Source organism: Ovis canadensis, chromosome 12 (genome assembly GCF_042477335.2).
Source record: "Ovis canadensis isolate MfBH-ARS-UI-01 breed Bighorn chromosome 12, ARS-UI_OviCan_v2, whole genome shotgun sequence".
Classification (NCBI taxonomy): Eukaryota; Metazoa; Chordata; class Mammalia; order Artiodactyla; family Bovidae; genus Ovis; species Ovis canadensis.
This window is the reverse complement of record NC_091256.1, coordinates 57,411,485-57,429,802: the sequence shown is the minus strand read 5'-3', so window position 1 is coordinate 57,429,802 and position 18,318 is coordinate 57,411,485. Positions and strand designations below refer to the sequence as shown.

General features: G+C 57.6%; 2 protein-coding genes across 3 annotated transcripts; both read left to right on the top strand.

The window, feature by feature from the left end:
• Positions 1 to 697: 697 nt before the first annotated feature.
• On the top strand, positions 698 to 8,840 carry TAS1R1 (taste 1 receptor member 1). Its single transcript, XM_069544378.1, has 6 exons — positions 698 to 888; positions 2,450 to 2,756; positions 4,481 to 5,242; positions 5,698 to 5,910; positions 6,223 to 6,343; positions 7,729 to 8,840. The coding sequence occupies exons 1-6, from the start codon at positions 698 to 700 to the stop codon at positions 8,658 to 8,660; spliced, it is 2,526 nt and encodes an 841-aa protein (XP_069400479.1). The 3' UTR covers positions 8,661 to 8,840.
• A 285-nt stretch (positions 8,841 to 9,125) lies between these two features.
• Positions 9,126 to 17,328, top strand: ZBTB48 (zinc finger and BTB domain containing 48). Of its 2 annotated transcripts, none has more exons than XM_069544781.1 (11): positions 9,126 to 9,213; positions 9,805 to 10,501; positions 11,190 to 11,431; positions 14,241 to 14,352; positions 14,937 to 15,029; positions 15,348 to 15,434; positions 15,605 to 15,759; positions 16,150 to 16,286; positions 16,359 to 16,523; positions 16,788 to 16,876; positions 16,968 to 17,328. In XM_069544781.1, exons 2-11 carry the CDS (start codon positions 9,812 to 9,814, stop codon positions 17,262 to 17,264), a joined length of 2,067 nt encoding a protein of 688 aa, XP_069400882.1. In that variant the 5' UTR covers positions 9,126 to 9,213; positions 9,805 to 9,811; the 3' UTR covers positions 17,265 to 17,328. The 2 variants fall into 2 exon arrangements, with proteins under 2 accessions (XP_069400882.1, XP_069400881.1); XM_069544780.1 differs by having other exon boundaries at positions 9,133 to 9,213; positions 14,238 to 14,352.
• The last annotated feature ends 990 nt before the right edge of the window (positions 17,329 to 18,318 follow it).

The window sequence follows — 18,318 nt, the reverse complement described above, 5'->3', positions numbered from 1 at the left end:
CCCCGCCCGCTCCCCCCCGCCCCCCGCCCGCTCCCCCCCGCCCCCCGCCCCTCTCCCGCCCCCCTCCCGCCCCGTGACTGAAAAAGCTCCAGGATTGATGTTTTAAACAAAACCGGTCTATTTGCATACCCTCCGTTTGCATGCATTTGTCTTTGAGCTGAAGGGAGCAACTGTGTATAAGGAGGCGAAATGGGGACAATTTACGCAGAATTTCAATTTCAGGAGACTGAAGATTGGGGTATATCACAAGTATAACTCAAAGCCTTGTCTCGTTCGGTAAACTGAGGCCCAGGTAAACGGTTATAAAACCTGCAGCTCGTTGAGAGCAACTTTTCACACTCTGTTCCTCAAGCCCCCCCCCCTCCCCGGGAGAGAAGCTGATCCCCCCTCAAATCCCTTTCTGAACCAGGTGATGCCACAGGCACCAGAGCAAGGACAGAACCCACAACCGTCCAGAGGAAGGGTCAGTGGGTGCCACCTGCTTTGCACCTGCGCCCTTACCCTGCCCAGTTCCTGAGGAGACCGCAGGCCCGGAAGGCAGAGGCAAACAGCCCTACAACTGGGCTCTAATCCCACCCCCTTTGACCTGCATGAAACTGGAAAGCATCTGGGCAACTGCTGGCCATTCTGTTTAAACGGCCCAACCTGGTCACAGGGCGTGGCGCGGCCATGCCAGGCGCAGGGCTGTCTGGCCAGCATGTCACTCTGGGGGGTGCGCCTGGTCGGCCTGCTGCTCTCCCTCTCCTGCTGTTGGGCTTTCAGCTGCTGCAACACCCCGTCCTCCCCCGACTTCAGCCTCCCTGGGGATTATCTGCTTGCAGGCATGTTTCCTCTCCACAGTGCCCCTCTAGAGGCGAGAGGAAGACCCACGGTGACCTTCTGTGACAGGTGAGTCGGGGGAGGTAAGCAGAACTGTCACCTGGGGTGGGGGGGGGCCCTGTGCCTATGGGTCCTCTGCCAGCCTGCCTCTGCAAGACCTTGTGGGTTCTATCTCTGGAGTGACCATTTGGACTGCCTGCAATCCCGACCCAACCTAAAGCCAAGCTACCACCTTTAAGGGCTGGCCAGCCTTTCCCTGGCACTTTTAACACATTCTTTTGTCCTGGCTGTTAAGAGTCCTTTGTATTATAATTCCAGGTCACCTGTTTCCTGGCTTTGTAATACAACTAGAGGGCAAAGGTTAAGCAAGGGCGTCTTTCCCTCTTCCATCTCCTTCCCTACCCGACTCCTCCCCAGTTCACATCCATAGTCTTTCAGATGGCAAGTATAGGTCTCCAGGGGGAGGGAAGTGGGACGGATAGCAGAAGATGCTTCAGTAGCCTGAATGACTTAGGTTGGTGCCTTCCTGAAGTGGACAGTCTAGGTAGGAAAAAAAAAAACAACTGCTTTTCTTATAAAGGGGATAGTATTAGATTTGGCCAGCTCGAGGATGTCTCATGGCTCAGTGGCCCGAAACGTAGCATACCTGACAGCCAGCCTGGGAGGAAGATTCTAGAAAGCCTGGCATGGGAGGACTGGCCCAAAGAGCTACAGTTGGGAGCCTGGGAAGAGGAAATTTGAGGGAGGAGGAGCTACATGAAAAACCAGGTTCAGGTGACTGAAGGGCTGTTGTGGGCAGGAGGTACTACACTTCCTTCCAGTGACTCAAGGACAGAAGTGGTAGGAATGATGGGGGAGCCTCCCAAGAGGCAGGGAGGCTGGGAAATGGAGCAGGCTGGCACATTCCTCAAGCAGGGCTGAGTCATGGCCCTAGCGTGCCCATGTTTGTGTTTCCCAGAGAGGCCATGGGGAACACAGGCCCCCACCACAATCACGAGTGTCCCAGTGAAAGGTACTAGTTAACCATGTATAAGCACGTACTGTGGTTAATTTCATGTGTTAACTTGGTTAGGGCCTGTGGCCCAGGTGTTTGATTAAACACGTCTAGATGTTGCTGCGATGTGGTTAACGTTTTAGCCGTGGTTAACATTTAAATCAATAAAGCAGATGCTCTCCATAGTGTAGTTGGGCCTCACCTAATCAGTTGAAGGTCTTAAGAGAAAAGATGGAGATCCCGGGGAAAAGATAGTCCTCTCTTTTGTTTGCTCTCTCTCCCTCTCTCTCTGCGTATATATAGCTAGCTAGCTAGAGAGATGTATACATATGTGTCTCATCTTGGTTCTGTTTCTTTGGAGAACCCTAATATAGCAGATATCTCTGCTACAGACCTTAGGAGCCTTTTGATCCTAATATGCTTATGGGGGGGGGGGGGCATGGTATGTATACTTTTCCAATTTGTCCCCTACCTCTCCCAAGGCCTGTCAGCAGAACTGTGTGCGTGGTCCAGGGCCCATGTTGAGGTCATGGTTGTAGGGGCTGGACAGATGACCTCAGAGGCTCCTTTCTGCCCCCAAGTCTGGGGTTCCAGGAGACCAGAGGTTCTTAGCTCTCAGTCTGGCTTTCCCTACAGGTCCAACAGCTTCAATGGCCATGGCTACCACCTCTTCCAGGCCATGCGGTTCAGCATCGAGGAGATAAACAACTCCACAGTCCTGCTACCCAATGTCACCCTGGGGTACGAGCTGTACGATGTGTGCTCAGACTCAGCGAACATGTATGCCACGCTAAGCATACTGAGCATACTGGGGAGGCGCTATGTGGAGATCCAGGGAGACCCTGCTGACTTTTCCCCTGCGATAGTGGCGGTGATTGGGCCTGACATCACCAAGCACGCTCTTACCACTGCAGCCCTGCTGAGTCCCTTCCTGGTGCCCCTGGTAAGCCGGGGCCCTGAGAGTTCGCTCATCTCCCCTCCTGGCAAGTCCAGCGTGGGCTGGGGTGGGTGTGCAGGAGCTGCTGTGTCCAAGGTGGGTCTGGACTTCAGGACCTCCTGGGCAGTCACTGCTCTTGAGTCACTAGCCTGGAGTTCCTTCTTCTCCAGGTGCTGCTTCCGAGATCTCCCTGCTTCTGTGCTCAATGGAAAGTCCATTCTCCTCGGAAACGTCTGCTCGTCTCTCTTCTCCTGCTGTCCCATCACCCCACAGGCTTCACATCTACCCCATCATCCTCCTCCTGTCCGTTCCTCCAGGCTCAGGCTCAGCTGTGTGGTGTCCCTCCCCTCCTCTGCTCGTCAGCCTCTCCTGGGCCTCCTCCTTTGCTGACACACTTGCCCTGTCCCCCTCCATCCTCCGGGCACTTCTCCTCTCAGCCTGGCTGACTCATCCTTCCAAGGAGACTTCTCTGCAGAGTCTCCATTCCTGCTTGCTTCTCTCTTTGCATTTACTCCTCCCTCCGTGGCCTTGGGCTCTGTCCTTCCAGCAGTGCTTGAAGGTGATGACTGTGGCTTGGGTAGGGGTTGGAGATGGGTCAAGTGACCACCCCAAGGCAGAACCAGCAAGGTCTTGCTGAGAAGGACTGGTGGAGGGCCACTAGGTCTCCAACACATTTGACCATTTTGACACTTTCCCCCAGCATTTATGACTCCCCCTTTCCCTTGTGCCACTTCCTTTTTGGTTTCCTTTAGGGAATTCTGTGCCCCCCTCCATCCCCCCCCCCAGAAGGAAGTGACTGTCTAGTACAGACCCCTCCCCTTCTCAGGCAAGCAAAAGGCCTTGGCTGAATTCCCATCTCCACCTTCCATCTCCAAAGAACCAGCTTTGTCTCCAGAGGCTCACCCGGTGCCTCCACTTAATGGAGCCACCAGGGCCCCAAATGAACTTACCTACCCCATAACAAAAGCCTCTTGTCTTCCTACATCCCCTCCCCAGCCTGTCTGCCAGAGTGACTGTCTCCAAGGAAGCCAGTGCCTGCTGCATTCCCTTCCCTGCCTCCACGTCTAGCCCATCACCATGGCTCTGCCATGGGGCTCCCTAACCACTGCCAGGTCCCTCCTTTCCCTATGGCCACTGCCCCAGCTTTAACAGACTGCAATCCTCTCCCATCTAGATAATTCCATCAGCTCCTAGGAGTTCTGACTCTGGCCTTGAGCCTTTTTAAACAGGTTCCTCATTGATCAGAGATACACTCCTACAAGTTTGATGTCACTTTGCTGCCTAAACCCTGAGGTGCTCCCTGTGGCCTTGGGGTAAAGCCCTAGCACCTCAGCTAGGCCGAGTAGGGGCTAAGTAGGGGCTAAGGCTTCCTGCCCTGACGGAATACACAGGCTCATGCTCTCCTTCCTGGATCTGCCCTCCAGCTTTCCAGCCAAGTGGAAGTCCCTGGAGGGCCCCACACATATACCATTTCACTCGCTGCTTGCAGGTTGCGTTCACTTTGTCCACAGGCCAGAGTCTCCTTCCTCTCCCAGAATTCTCTCTGGGGACCTGCTCCCTTATCCATAGGTAACTTAGCAGTGCTCTGCTTGAGACCCCAGTCCAGGACCTCATCTCCATCCCCCTTCTCCCTCCCCTCCCGCTCCCCTGTCCCTGCACCAAGAACAGGGCTGGCCCTGGGGGGCCCTCAGTTGAGGCTGATGCCACTGAACTTGAACTGAACTCCACAGGTCAGCTACGGAGCCAGCAGCATGGTGCTCAACGCGAGGCGGCTCTACCCCTCTTTTCTGCGCACCATCTCCAGTGATAAACACCAGGTGGACATCTTGGTGCTGCTGCTGCAGAAGTTCGGGTGGGTCTGGATCTCCATTGTGGGTGGCGAAGGTGACTACGGGGAGGTAGGGATACAGGAGCTGGAGTACCAGGTCACCCGGCAGGGCATCTGTATTGCCTTCAGGGACATTGTGCCTTTTTCTGCCCGACCGGGCGACGAGCGGATGCAGAGCATGATACGCTGCCTGGTCCAAGCCAGGACCACCGTCGTAGTAGTTTACTCTGGCAAACAGCTGGCCAGGGTGTTCTTTGAATCCGTGGTGCTGGCCAAACTGACTGCCAAGGTGTGGATCGCAACAGAAGACTGGGCCATCTCTACTCACATCAGCAGTGTGCCTGGGATCCAGGGCATCGGCACAGTGCTGGGCGTGGCCATCCCGCACAGGCAGGTCCCTGGCCTGAAGGAGTTTGAAGAGGCTTATGTACAGGCCAACAAAGGAGTTCTCAGGCCTTGCCCCCAGGGCTCCTGGTGCACCAGCAACCAGCTGTGCACAGAATGCTGGGCTTTCACGGCACAGGCGATGCCTGCGCTAGCAGAGTTCTCCATGAGCTCTGCCTACAACGCGTATCAGGCTGTCTACGCTGTGGCCCATGGCCTCCACCAGCTCCTGGGCTGCTCCTCTGGAGCCTGTTCGAGGGGCTGGGTCTATCCCTGGCAGGTAAGGCACTTACCAGACACTGGCACCCACTGTCTGCCTTCCTAAGGTAGGCAGTGTGATTACTCTTCAGCCACCCTAAATGCTGGGGGCGGAGGGCAAAGGCTGACCCCTAGAGGCTGATCCCTTCTCTGAGGCTCCTCTTGGTCTTCTCTGAGCTGCGGCTCCACCCACCCACCAGGCCTCGGATCCAGGACTTGAAAGCTTTGCAAAGGGCTGCCTTGTTAGAGACTTCTCTCACTCAGGAGGCTGGTTAGGAGGGTCAAGGGGCCTCCTGGCGGGGGGTGGGGGGGGGCGGGTTGAGGAAGGGACCAGAACTCCCAGGCAGGCTGAAATGCCTCAGGTAGAAGTTCAGCAAGGCCCCATGCACTTGCTTCCTGGGCCATCTGGGTCTGGAAGGACCCAGGAGGAGCAGCCGGTGTCATTGGCACCAGCTCTGTTATCCCTGTTTGTTTCAGCTTCTGGAGCAGATCCGCAAGGTGAAGTTCCTTTTACACAAAAACGCTGTGACATTTAATGACGATGGCAATACCCTCAGCAACTATGACATAATCGCCTGGGACTGGAGCGGCCCCAACTGGACCTTCAGGGTCATCGGCTCCTCCTCTCCATTTTCAGTGTCGCTGGACATAAATACGACCAAAATCCGGTGGCATGGAAACAACAACCAGGTAACAGGGATGTGGTCACTCACCAGATGACTGCCTGATGGGCAGCCTGGGGGCAGTGCTGACAGCTCACACAGAACACGAGGTTGGATTCCAGGTACCAGTCTGCTATGGCTCTCCCCAGCCCTGCCAGGGAAGCTCCCAGGGCTCAGAAAGACAGATGCCCAGTTGCTGCTGGTTCACATGACCAAGGTCTCTGCTCTGGGAGTGAGCTGTGAGGGCAGATGCCCAGAGACCCCCTTTTCCATCCCATGTGTGAGGGTCCCTTGACATGAGCATCTCCACGTGACTGCAGAACACCATGGCTTCTTGCAGGTGCCTACGTCTGTGTGTTCCAGGGACTGTCCTGAAGGCCACCAGAGAGTGATCATAGGTTTCCACCATTGCTGCTTTGAGTGTGTGCCCTGTGAGGCGGGAACCTTCCTCAATAAGAGTGGTGAGTGACCAGTGATGAGTGGGTGAACCACCAGCACTCCTAGGACTTGTAGAACAAATGGAAGCACCTCCCTTGGGCCACACGTGTGCAGAACCACGGCCCTGGTCACTTTGCTGTCAGTTAGGGACAGTTTGGAGGACACCTTCCACCAGACATGAGTTCTGATCAAGCAGAAAGAAACAGTTGACGGCCTCATATCTAGCTGTGTTCTTTTTAAGAGAGCTCCAAACCCAGCACCTACAGAGACAATTTTATCCTAAACTCAGCATCTTTATCCAAACAGATGTGAGCCTCATTCCCTTTGTACCCTCCCACATTGTCCTTTTTTTTCTTTTCTTTTTCCTTCCCATTTTATCTGTATGAAATCCCATCTATTGACTGTGCCAGTGCCACCCGGTGCCTTGAACAGCTTGGCCTGAATGCAGACACTAGCATGTCTGTGACAGGGCAAAAAGCTCTTCCATCCCGCGATGCAAGTTCAAGGTCAGAGGGCAGACAGAGGTAGCTAAGGGGTCAGCCCAGAGCTGGACTCTAGGGGCCACATGCCTTTTGTTTTTACCATCTTGGTGGGAGTGGGAATGCATCTCTTCCATACTGAAGGAATCAACTCAACTCAGAGAAACCAGAGTGGCAGCTCAAGAAGGTGGACTTGGCTAGGGAGAGAGCCCTGGGAGAGATGAAAATGCCCTTCCTTTAGGGCTCCCTTTGGGGCTGGCTGCTTGCCCTGGAACACAGCCTCAGGGTGGTGCAGGTGGAGCTACAGGGTAAGGCCCCCTCTATGACCTCTTGGCTTGCCAACTCCTTCTGGGATCTGGAGTCACACAGAACTGACCCAAGTGTCTCCATGATCTGTAATGAACACAGGCTTATTAAGGAAACACATGGCCTGGGGACTCTCACTCAGGGCTACCCTCATCTTGCTGCACCTGGCAGAGCCCAGCTCCTGGGCCACAACCCCACCAGCACCTTGCAGGGTTGTTGTTGTGGAGTCACTAAGTCATGTCTGACTCTTCGTGACCCTGTGGACTGTAGCACGCCAAGCTTCCCTGTCCATGCCTTCCTCTGTCTTTCGGAGTTAGTCAAACTCATGGATTCAAGAAGCCTGGCAGGCTGCAGATTACCCTTGCAGCTGGGCGGAAGGGTCAGACTGCCGTGACTGCTGATGGAGGTTGCAAGAGCTGGACACGACTTAGCGACTAATCTACCACCACCATGTCCATTGAGTCGATGATGCCATCCAATCATCTCACCTTCTGTTGCCCCCCTTTCCTCCTGCCCTCAATCCTTCCCAGCATCAGGGGCTTTTCCAGTGCAAGGGTTGTACAGCCTCCCTTTCCTGCTGTCCTCACCTGGCTCTCAGGAACCCTCTCCACCTTCTCTTCCAGACCCCTATAGATGCCGGCCTTGTGGGAAAGAAGAGTGGGCACCTGAGAGAAGCCAGACTTGCTTCCCACGCACTGTGGTGTTTTTGACGTGGCATGAGCCAGTCTCTTTGGTACTGCTGGCAGCTAATACGCTGCTGCTGCTGGTGGTGGCTGGGACTGCTGGCCTGTTTGCCTGGCACCTAGACACCCCCGTGGTGAGGTCAGCTGGGGGCCGACTGTGCTTCCTCATGCTGGGCTCCCTGGCAGGGGGGACTTGGGGCCTCTATGGCTTCTTTGGGGAGCCCACACTGCCCACGTGCTTACTGCGCCAAGGCCTCTTTTCCCTCGGTTTTGCCATCTTCCTGTCCTGCCTGACGGTCCGCTCCTTCCAACTTGTCTTCATCTTTAAGTTTTCTGCCAGGTTACCCACCTTCTTCCGTGCATGGGTCCAAAACAATGGTGCTGGCCTGTTTGTGATGATCAGCTCAACAATCCAGCTGCTTATCTGCCTAATTTGGCTTGCAGTGTGGACCCCGCTGCCAACCAGGGAATACAAGCACTTCCCTCAACTGGTGGTGCTTGGCTGCACAGAGGCTAACTCACTGGGCTTCATGCTGGCTGTTACCTACAATGGCCTCCTCTCGGTCAGCGCCTTTGCCTGCAGCTACCTAGGCAAGGACCTGCCAGAGAACTACAATGAGGCCAAATGTGTCACCTTCAGCCTGCTCCTCAACTTCGTGTCCTGGATCTCCTTTTTCACCATGGCCACTGTCTATCAGGGCAAGTATCTGCCCGCGGCCAACGCGCTGGCGATGCTGAGCAGCTTGAGTGGCGGCTTCAGTGGTTATTTCCTCCCCAAGTGCTACGTGATTCTGTGCCGCCCAGACCTCAACAGCACCGAGCACTTCCAGGCCTCCATCCAGGACTACACCAGGCGCTGTGGTTCCACCTGACCACTGGATCGGGCATGGTCAAGCCTCGCGGGGCGGACTCAGGGGCGAAGGTGGAACGGGGGCGTCCAGGACCTGGGGTGTCCGGGAGGCTCCTCAGCCTTGGCGTGCGAAGTGTAAGCCCACGGGAGGGCTCAGTCCGGGCTGCGCCGGCTGCCAATAAAAAAGTGAAATGTGCATCTTCGTAGCGCTTCCTCTCTAGGGCGACGGTAGAGCGCTGCCTCTTCAAGCCTCGGGGCGCTGTGCGGCTGGCTAACCGCAGGCGGAACCTCCGGACTCCCAGCAGGGCAGAGACAGAAAGGCCCGCTTGGCGTTGCTAGGCAACCCAGGGAGGCGGGCCCAATGCCGAGGGGCGGGGGGAACTGGACTGGTCCTGCCTCTCTCTCCATCCCATTGGCTGCTATTATGTGGTACCGCCTCCAGGGGCTGGATTCAGAGGTAAAGGCCTACGCCCCCGAGGCGTCCCGCCCCGGCCGGCGCGCCCTGACGTCACGTCCGGCGGCGGCGACGGCGGCGTCTCTGCACTTTCGCCGGGCACGTACGGCCGGGGCAGTTGGTCAGTGGGGTTGTATGGGCTATCTGGCTCGGGGTTGGAGGGGTAGGCGTAGGGAGCATAGGCCAGGGTGAGGAGGGTGAGGGGCAAGGGACGAGGGAGGGGGCGCTGTGGGCCGCCGAGACTGCTGATGGAGTGTGACCGCGGCCGCCTTCCGCCCGGCTGCTCGAGACGTGTGGGCGCGGCGTGGGTTCCTCTCACCTGTCTGCAGTCACTGTCCTCCCCTGCCTCCGGTCCTCTCGCTGTGCCAGGCTGATAAGTTCGCGCTGATTCAGCGCCTCTTTTCCCAAACTTTTGATTTCCTCCCACCAGCACCCTTTCGCGACTGTGTCCCCACCTAGTCCTCCCGCACCCCCGTCACCCACACTCTGCCCACCCCCGATATGGCCTGTTTGCTTGGACCCCGCCCCCAGGGAGGCTCTCAGTCCCTTCCTGCCTCAGCTTGCACCTTCTAACCTTGATCTAAGTCCTGGTTGTAATAAACGTGAATGAATAGAATCTGTCTCCCTTTACCCTGGCCTCAGCTCCAGGGGCTTTCTCTTGCTGCCTCTGGGTTGGACTGGTCAGTGTCACTGCCGTGTTTCTTCCCTTCAGAGGGACCATGGACGGCTCATTCGTCCAGCACAGCGTGAGGGTTCTGCAGGAGCTCAACAAGCAGCGGGAGCGGGGCCAGTACTGCGATGCCACCCTGGATGTGGGGGGCCTGGTGTTCAAGGCACACTGGAGTGTTCTTGCCTGCTGCAGCCACTTCTTCCAGAGCCTCTACGGGGATGGCTCAGGGGGCAGTGTCGTCCTCCCTGCGGGCTTTGCCGAGATCTTTGGCCTCCTGCTGGACTTTTTCTACACCGGCCACCTCGCCCTCACCTCGGGGAACCGGGATCAGGTGCTCCTGGCAGCCAGGGAGTTGCGAGTGCCAGAGGCTGTGGAGTTGTGCCAGAGCTTCAAGCCCAAAGCCTCAGTGGGACAGCCAGCAAGTGGCCAGAGTGGGCTCGGGAAACCTGCCCCCCGGGATGTGAACAGCCACCTCAAGGAGTCTGCGGGTGTGGAGAAGGAGGAAGTTTCAAGGACTCTGGGTCAAATTCCCGGGGATCCGGAGGTCAGCGGTAGTCTCAGCCCCCAGAGGCCCCGGCTTGGCCTCCCTGCTCAGAGTGAGAGCCCGTCCTTTCTCCGTGGGAAACTCAAGCAGGCCCTGAAGCTCTGTCCCCCTGGGGACAAGGAGCCTGAGGATTGCAAAGTGCCCCCAAGGCCCTTCGAAGCTGAAGGTGTCCAGCTGCAGGGCGGGACTAATGAGGTATTGTGCTCAGGGTGTTGGAGAAGGGGAGATGGGGAGAAGGGACTGATACTTTGCAGGGGTAATCTGGACCCAAAGGTACAGTCTGTTTTGTGGGTTTAGAATAGGCTTTCTCCAAATATAGGGCTTCCCAGGTGGCGCAGTGGTAAAGAATCTGCCTGTCAAGGCAGGAGATGTGGGTTCAATCCCTGGATCAGAAAGATCCCCTGGAGAAGGAAATGGCAACCCACTCCAGTATTCTTGCCTGGGAAATCCCATGAACAGAGGAGCCTGACGGGCTACAGTCCACGGGGTTGCAGAGTCGGATATGATATCTCCAAATGCAGGAAGCCAGCTCCATCCCACAGCCTCAGGCTGACTTTCCTGCCAGTTGTGTCTGTGGTTGGCAGCTTCCTGGGGCAGATGTGGGCAGCATTAGGTGTTTCCCCAGGGAAGTGAAATCCAGGCAGACTTCCAGTTACCCACAAACAGAGCTTCTGCCCTCAAACCTGGGATTGGGATGTTGCTGCTGCCCTGGGACCTTGAAGGGAACAGGCACTGATGAAGGAACGGACGCGTCCGGGGACAAGCCTGGGTTGGGACTTGGGATGAAACTGGATGGAGCTGGCCACCCTGTAGACCCATCCCCAGAACCCCTGCTGATTCAGTTTGGTGACCTCACCCCCTCCTGCTGCCTCTTCTGCTCTAGTGGGAGGTGGTGGTTCAAGTTGAGGACGACGGGGATGGCGATTATGATTCTGAAACTGAGACTGTGCCGAGCAAGAGGAAAGCAAATGTAATCAGAAAGCCCTGTGCTGCCGAGCCGGCCCGGAGTGCAGGTTCCCTGGCAGCCGAGCCTGCTGAGAACAGAAAAGGTACAGCGGTGCCAGTTGAATGCCCCACATGTCATAAAAAGTTCCTCAGCAAATATTACCTAAAAGTCCACAACAGGTAAACGTTCTGTTTTTCTATTTTCCTTTCCCATCTGCTGTTCCCGTGTTGGGGAGGGGGCCCACGCTCCCCACTTGTGGCCCACGTAGGGGGGCTGGGGTGCCATCTCAGACCCACACAGTGCCTGGCATTGGTATCCTCTGACCATTGGGGAGTGAGACTCTGACATTGGATGGCTTCCTTCTTCCTCCCCCTCCTGTGAGCTCTCTGCTGGGAGCGGGTCTGGGGACACCCAGCTGGTGCTAGTGGTAAAGGACATGCCTGCCAATGTAGGAGATGTAAGAGACGGAAGATCGCCTGGAGAAGGGCATGGCAACCCACTCCAGTATTATTGCCTGGAGAATCCCATGGACAGAGGAGCCTGGCTGGCCACAGTCCATGGGGTCGCAAAGAGTACAGGACTGAAGCAGCCTGAAGCAGCTGTTACATCAGGCTCCACTCACTGTGGACCTTGACCTCCAGCAGGCTTCTCCCGAGGAGGAGAGAGCAGCCTGAGGGCCCATGCTGTGGCTGAGGCCTGACCACAGGTGTTACTGAAGCCTGGCAGCATGGGCCTGGGGCTAAGATGTCCATCTGTAGGGTGGGTGCCGCCTGCGTTTCTGCAGACAGGTTAAGTCTCAGGTGTCAGCGGAGCACTAGGGACCCTTTGTTGAAAGCTGCTGTGTCCAGTAAGGTGTTGACTTAAAAAATAATCACAACCTAAAAGTTGAGAGTTATGTTTTATTCAGTGGGAATTTCTAGGACTTCAGGCCCAGGAGGCAGCAGCATCTCAAGTAACCCTGAGAGAACTGCTCTGAGGAAGCGAAGGGAGGAGCCAGGTTATATAGAAAATTTTGAAACCAAGGGTATATAGTCTGAACATCAAAAGATTATTGTTATAGAAAACGAGATATCCCAAGTTAAGGAATTGTGCACTTTTTTATGTATGGGAATAATGTAAGCTTCTGGGCTCACTGAACTCACTCCTTGGATATGTACCTCAGCCGTCTGGGACAAGTATGCTGTGTTTTTCCACATCTTGAGTGTCGTTGGGGCTCACCTCAGGAAGTGGCTGCCTTTTGATGGCTGCAGATAGCAAGTATTCTTCTGAGTTCCCTTAGGTCTCACTGGCTCTCCTTGGAGGGCTACAATGACTGGTGCCTGTGACATCCTTGTTTACTGATCTGGCAGGAGATACTCCATTTCTCAAAGGTAATTAGATTCCACAGGAAGCTATTTTAACTTAAAAGAAATTAAAATTAAATAAGTTTAGTTCCTAAGTCATGCTAGCTTCATTTCAAGTGCTCAGTAGCTACTTGCAGCCCCTGCTGCTGAACGAAGGCCACAGCATGGACGTGGAGCATTGGAGTATTCCCATCATCCCACGCATCCTTGTGGAAGGCACTGCTCCCGTGGCCTTGCTCTTCCTAGGGCCTGCATGGAGGGCAGCTAGGCGATGTACCTTCCCCTTCTGTCCCTCTTCAGCCCCAGACAGATGTCTTGCCAAGCCAGGCTGGGCCATGCATGTTTTCTCACTACAATACTCTCAGAGGCCCCTGGTGACTGAATGGAGTTGGAACTGAGGACAGAGGCCCCTTGCTCTCCCTGCTCTGGAGGCAGCTGCTGCTAGTGGAGCCTTTGGGCCAGTCACCCTGGGGTGACCTCTGTCTGCCTGCACACTCCCTAGTGTGAAACTTGGGTGCAGATACCAGCCCTGTCCTCATCTTATGCTGTAGGCCACTGGACTGACCTAAGAACTAGGAGGGGGTGCCAGCTGAGGTGCCAGCTGAGGTCTTGTGGGTGGGGGACAGTCAGTATATCAGCAGGGATGAGAGAAGAGTGCCTGTGGCAGGCTGTCAGTGTTCTTCCCACACCATTCCGGGCTCTGAGGTCAGGGTTCACTTAGTTCATTCAGTGAGTTGTCTGCCAGGTGGCTAGGTGCTTCAGATACCTTCATGAACAGAACAAAGGGGCCTTGTGGAGCTTGCCTTCCAGCAGGGCGGTGAGACCCTGAACAACCAGATAAGAGACTCTGCAGTGTGCTGAAGGGCTAGAAGTGCCATGGGAAAAAAGAAAAGGATAGGAGGGCTAGGGAGGAGCACCTGGGGAGTTGAGGGTCGGGTCAGGTTGCAATTGTAAAGACAGGAGACTACCCAGCAGGTTCAGAGGAAGTGAGGAAGCTTGCAGATGGCTGGGGAGCAGCTCTGGGCTGGAGGGGAGCTGGAACAGAGGCTCTGGGGTGGGAGGGAGGCAGCAAGGTAAGGGGCAGCAACAGGCCTTTCTCAGGGCCAGATTCCAAGTGTTGAGTAAGGTGATGAGATTTGGTTATCCTCAAGGGTCCATCTGACTCCTAAAGTGAAAACTTGTTGGGAGGCCTGCGTGGAGCACAGGACCAGGTAGGAGGCCCAGGCAGTGGCCTGGGGATGGTGCAGCCGCACTGGGTGGTAGCCCAGAGGCCAGGCGAGGTGTCAGATTGTGGCCATAGTTTCGAAGGCCAAGCTCACAGAAATCCCAGGCAGGCTGAGAGGTTTCTCCAGGGAGTCGGGGCCCAGAGGTTATTTCTACCTTTGGAGAGACACTGCAGCTGGGCCTCCCAGCGGCCTGTGGTTCTGGGGTGTCCCCTACAGTGGGGAGCTGTCCCCTCCCTTGCGGAGTCTCCGGGAGGGAGGAGGGTTTCTGGATGCACCCCACAGCTTCACCAGCCACGTGGAGAGCCTCAGGTGTCAGCGCGGGCAGCTCAGCACTGTCAGCAGAGGTGCCAGAGCGGGCCCTGTGTGAGGCAGGGCGGCAAGTCCACTCAGCCTCCACACCCCATGGCTTCTCCCAGCAGGAAACACACTGGGGAGAAACCCTTTGAGTGTCCCAAATGTGGGAAGTGTTACTTCCGGAAGGAGAACCTCCTGGAGCATGAAGCCCGGAACTGCATGAACCGCTCAGAACAGGTACCTGAGGGCCAGCCGGGGTCCTGCTGGGCAGGTGCACGCTGGCTTCTGTCTCTCTTCCACCTTGGAGGGGCCCCCAGGGGACTGGCCTGACAGGACTGTAGACTCGAGAGCCGCAGGGTCCTTGGATGTCATTGGTCCCCTCCCTAGTATGACAGTGGGGACACAGGTACCAAGGGCAGAAGGGACAAGTCCAGAAGGGACACTGTAGGAGGTATCTTGGGTTTGCCTGCCTGGGGTTCCTGGGGTTTGGAGAAGGGGGGTAACTGCTGAGAAAGGCCACCTGGCCACCTGCCCCCACTCCCCTGGTGGGCTAAACCCTGCTTCCTAGAGGCTGGTCACCAGTCAGGGTGGGGGTCACAGGTGAGGCCATTCAGCCTTTGTCCCTGGTCTGACTCCCAGCCTGGCGTGGTGGGCTTGCAGCACTCAGCAATGGTCACGGTCAGGCAAGCAGGTTGTGTGTTGCCCTCTCACACCCTAGCACCCCCACCCCCTTGGGCAGACCCTTGTCAGCAGTGAGTGGCAGCCCGGGCAGAGGCCCTCCCCCCGGTGACGCCAGCCCTGCCTGCCCCTCACGCTGCCAGGTCTTCACGTGCTCCGTGTGCCAGGAGACGTTCCGCCGGAGGATGGAGCTGCGGGTGCACATGGTGTCCCACACGGGGGAGATGCCCTACAAGGTCAGGCTCGGCCTGTCCCCAAGGCTGGAGGCCGAGGGGCGGCCCCAGGATCTCCACCCCACCCGCCTTGCCTAGCCCTTCATGTGGGATGGTGTCGGGGCCTCTCCTTCCTACCTGCCCAGTGCTCCTGTGTCTTTGGGCAGGATTCCGTCACTGGAGGACAACCTCAGCCTCTGCCTGGGTGTGACCTTCACACCTGGTCGAGGCTGAGCATCTCAGGCTGGGCCCTGCCTCCGGGTTCCTGCCCCAGTAGCCCTGGGGTGACCCGGCTTCCATTGGTGTTGGCGGCTTCAGAGGTGACTGTGACCTGTCTTGCAGTGCTCTTCCTGCTCCCAGCAGTTCATGCAGAAGAAGGACCTGCAGAGTCACATGATCAAGCTGCATGGAGCCCCCAAGCCCCATGCGGTAAGTGCCAGGCCGCGCCAAGGATGGGGGCCGGGCCCGCTGCGATGCCGGGAGCCAGCTCAGGGAGGCGGTGTGGCTGGTCTAGAGTGGGCAGGCTGTGCGGTTTCCCAGGGCAGGGACTCCAGGGCGGCTCTGCTCCTCACTTTGGCCTTGCCCACTCTGTCCCTTAGTGTCCCACCTGTGCCAAGTGCTTCCTGTCCCGGACGGAGCTGCAGTTGCATGAGGCATTCAAGCACCGTGGGGAGAAGCTGTTTGTGTGCGAGGAGTGCGGGCACCGGGCTTCGAGCCGGAATGGCTTGCAAATGCACATCAAGGCCAAACACAGGTGGGACCATCCTCCCCGGGGCCGTCCTCCCTAGGCCTGGCCCTGCTGCCACTCCCAGGAGCCAGAGTGCCCCTGTGTCCAAAGCCTGCAGCCTTTCTGGAGGGGAGGACCTGAGGGATGAGGCAGCTTGCCAGGCAGGCAGTCTGGGGGCAGAGATTTCAGGCAGGACAAGGCTCTGGGCCTCCCTGGGCAGAGTCCTGGTGTCCCATGGCTCCCGGGATGGAGCTCATGCCCTCTTTTCCCCGGGGAACCCAAGTTTATTCTCACAGCTCAGGCAGGCTGGCCTCAGCCTGGCCTGTTTCCTTGGCTCTGGGATCAGGTGTGTTCCCAGCTGCAGGGGCACCAAGGGGACGGCTTCTTTTGGTGATGCCTGTGTCCCCGCCTGGACAGGAATGAGCGGCCATACGTCTGTGAGTTCTGCAGCCACGCCTTCACCCAGAAGGCCAATCTCAACATGCACCTGCGCACGCACACAGGCGAGAAGCCCTTCCAGTGCCACCTCTGTGGCAAGACCTTCCGCACCCAAGGTGAGGCAGGCCGGCCCCTCCCCGGCCCGGGGCTGAGGCCCGGCGGCTGAGCCCCTCTCCTTTTCCCCACAGCCAGCCTGGACAAGCACAACCGCACCCACACTGGCGAGAGGCCCTTCAGCTGTGAGTTCTGCGAGCAGCGCTTCACGGAGAAGGGGCCCCTGCTGAGGCACGTGGCCAGCCGCCACCAGGAGGGCCGGCCCCACTTTTGCCAGATCTGTGGGAAGACCTTCAAAGGTACCTGGGCCTGTGTTAGGCCCTCGCCCTGCCCTGCCCTGGGCGGAGAGGGCTAGGCCCTTTCCCCTGGTCAGAGGTGGAGGGGTCCCCGGGAGAGGCCGGGCGCAGCAGTGGCTGTCACACATTCCTTGGCAGCAGAACCCTCTTGCCAGCAGGGAGTGGGTGGAGGCTCCCGAGGGCCCCAGGCAGCAGTGACTTCAGGGTGCCGCCCGAGAAGCCCACCCACTTCCTCCCTCCTCTAACCCCCGCCCTTCCCTCCTGTAGCTGTGGAGCAGCTGCGCGTGCACGTGAGGAGACACAAGGGGGTCAGGAAGTTCGAGTGCACCGAATGCGGCTATAAGTTCACCCGGCAGGTAGGCCGGGGGCTGGCTTGCCTCCTCCTGCCCCTTCGGGCCCCTGAACCCTCCTCCCTCTGCACCCAGCCTGAGTCCCCCTAACCCCTAGGCCCACCTGCGGAGGCACATGGAGATCCATGACCGGGTGGAGAACTATAATCCCAGGCAGCGCAAGCTCCGGAACTTGGTCATTGAGGACGAGAAGATGGTGGTGGTGGCGCTCCAGCCACCCCCCGACTTGGAGGTGGGCTCAGCCGAGGTCATTGTGGAGTCACTGGCCCATGGCAGCCTGGCCTCCCAGCTCCCTGGCCAGAGACTGTGTGCGGAGGAGAGCTTCGCGGGCGCGGGCGTCATGGAGCCCTCGCTCATCATCACGGCCGCCATCCCTGAAGACTGTGACACATAGCCCCTGACCCGTGCACGGTCCACTTGGCCCCAGTCCCCAATAAACCACAGGGCTTTGGACTCGACCATTCCAGCCCATCCAGTGGTCTGTTCCCTGTGAACCTGGGCTCCGGGAGGAGCTGCTTTCCCACCGTGTCCTCTAGAAGTGGGGCACTGCTTGATCTGTGCACCCCAGATCTTGGCCAGCAGCTTCCCCAGGTTGTTAGGAGACCCCATGGGTGAAACGTGGGTTGGTAGCTTTGGGGCTATGCCTCTGGCTCGGGGCACTCTAATTTTTCTCCCGTCTGGGTTTTAGAACTGGACCAGATGGAGCAGTAGCGTTCCTATAGCTTCGGCAACGCCAGCTAGTGAGGGTGGAATTTATCACTCAGCCTCTGGAGTCAAAACAGGGTGGCCAGGGTCCTGATGATGGTGGCTGGCCAAGACGGGGACCCAGTGACCATGCAGCTGAGCAGATCTGGGGCTGGAGGACAGGCTTGCAGCTAAGCATACTCTGTATCCTGGCTGGTGGAGAGACTATGGGCAGGAACTTTCCCTGGGGAGAAGCTTGTCCAGGAGGCTGGCTTGAGCCACTGGCAAGGCCAGGCCCAGGAGGCCAGAGGCCCGGGTAGCACCCAGGTTCTGCAGCCGTGGGAAGAAGTGCATGGGCTCAGGAGGCCAGTTGCCTGCACCTATTCCTCCCCAGCTCCTTCGTGATGTCTGTGACCTGGGGCAAGTGACTAAGCGCTTCATTTCCTTATTTTTAATGGAATTAGTGACAGTGCATGCTTCATAGAGAAGGATTAAACGAGGGAGCCTGCTGTTCCAGTCTCAGGACTGGATAACAGACCACCCAGAATTGCCCACGGGCTGGGGGGGCAGGTCTGCTCTCAAGACGGCTCATTTGTGTGTGCCTGAGAAGGTGGCCCTGGCTGTGGGCCGGGTGCCCCTCCAGGGGTTGCCTGGGCTCCACTAGAGCATGGTAGCTGAGTGCCGAGAGCACACGTCCCAACAGGCCAAAGCTGCCTGTCCACAGTGTCACCCCGCCACATCGTGCCAGTCCAGGCAGTCACCAC

Bases quoted from the DNA above. Each gene is read 5' to 3' on its own strand.
- TAS1R1 (XM_069544378.1), top strand. From the start codon at position 698: ATGTCACTCTGGGGGGTGCGCCTGGTCGGCCTGCTGCTCTCCCTCTCC. The intron at 2,757-4,480 runs GTAAGCCGGGGC...TGAACTCCACAG, and splicing joins GTCCCTTCCTGGTGCCCCTG to GTCAGCTACGGAGCCAGCAG. The intron at 6,344-7,728 runs GTGAGTGACCAG...CTTCTCTTCCAG, and splicing joins AACCTTCCTCAATAAGAGTG to ACCCCTATAGATGCCGGCCT.
- ZBTB48 (XM_069544780.1), top strand. From the start codon at position 9,812: ATGGACGGCTCATTCGTCCAGCACAGCGTGAGGGTTCTGCAGGAGCTC. The intron at 11,432-14,237 runs GTAAACGTTCTG...GGCTTCTCCCAG, and splicing joins TACCTAAAAGTCCACAACAG to CAGGAAACACACTGGGGAGA. The intron at 16,287-16,358 runs GTGAGGCAGGCC...TTTTCCCCACAG, and splicing joins CAAGACCTTCCGCACCCAAG to CCAGCCTGGACAAGCACAAC.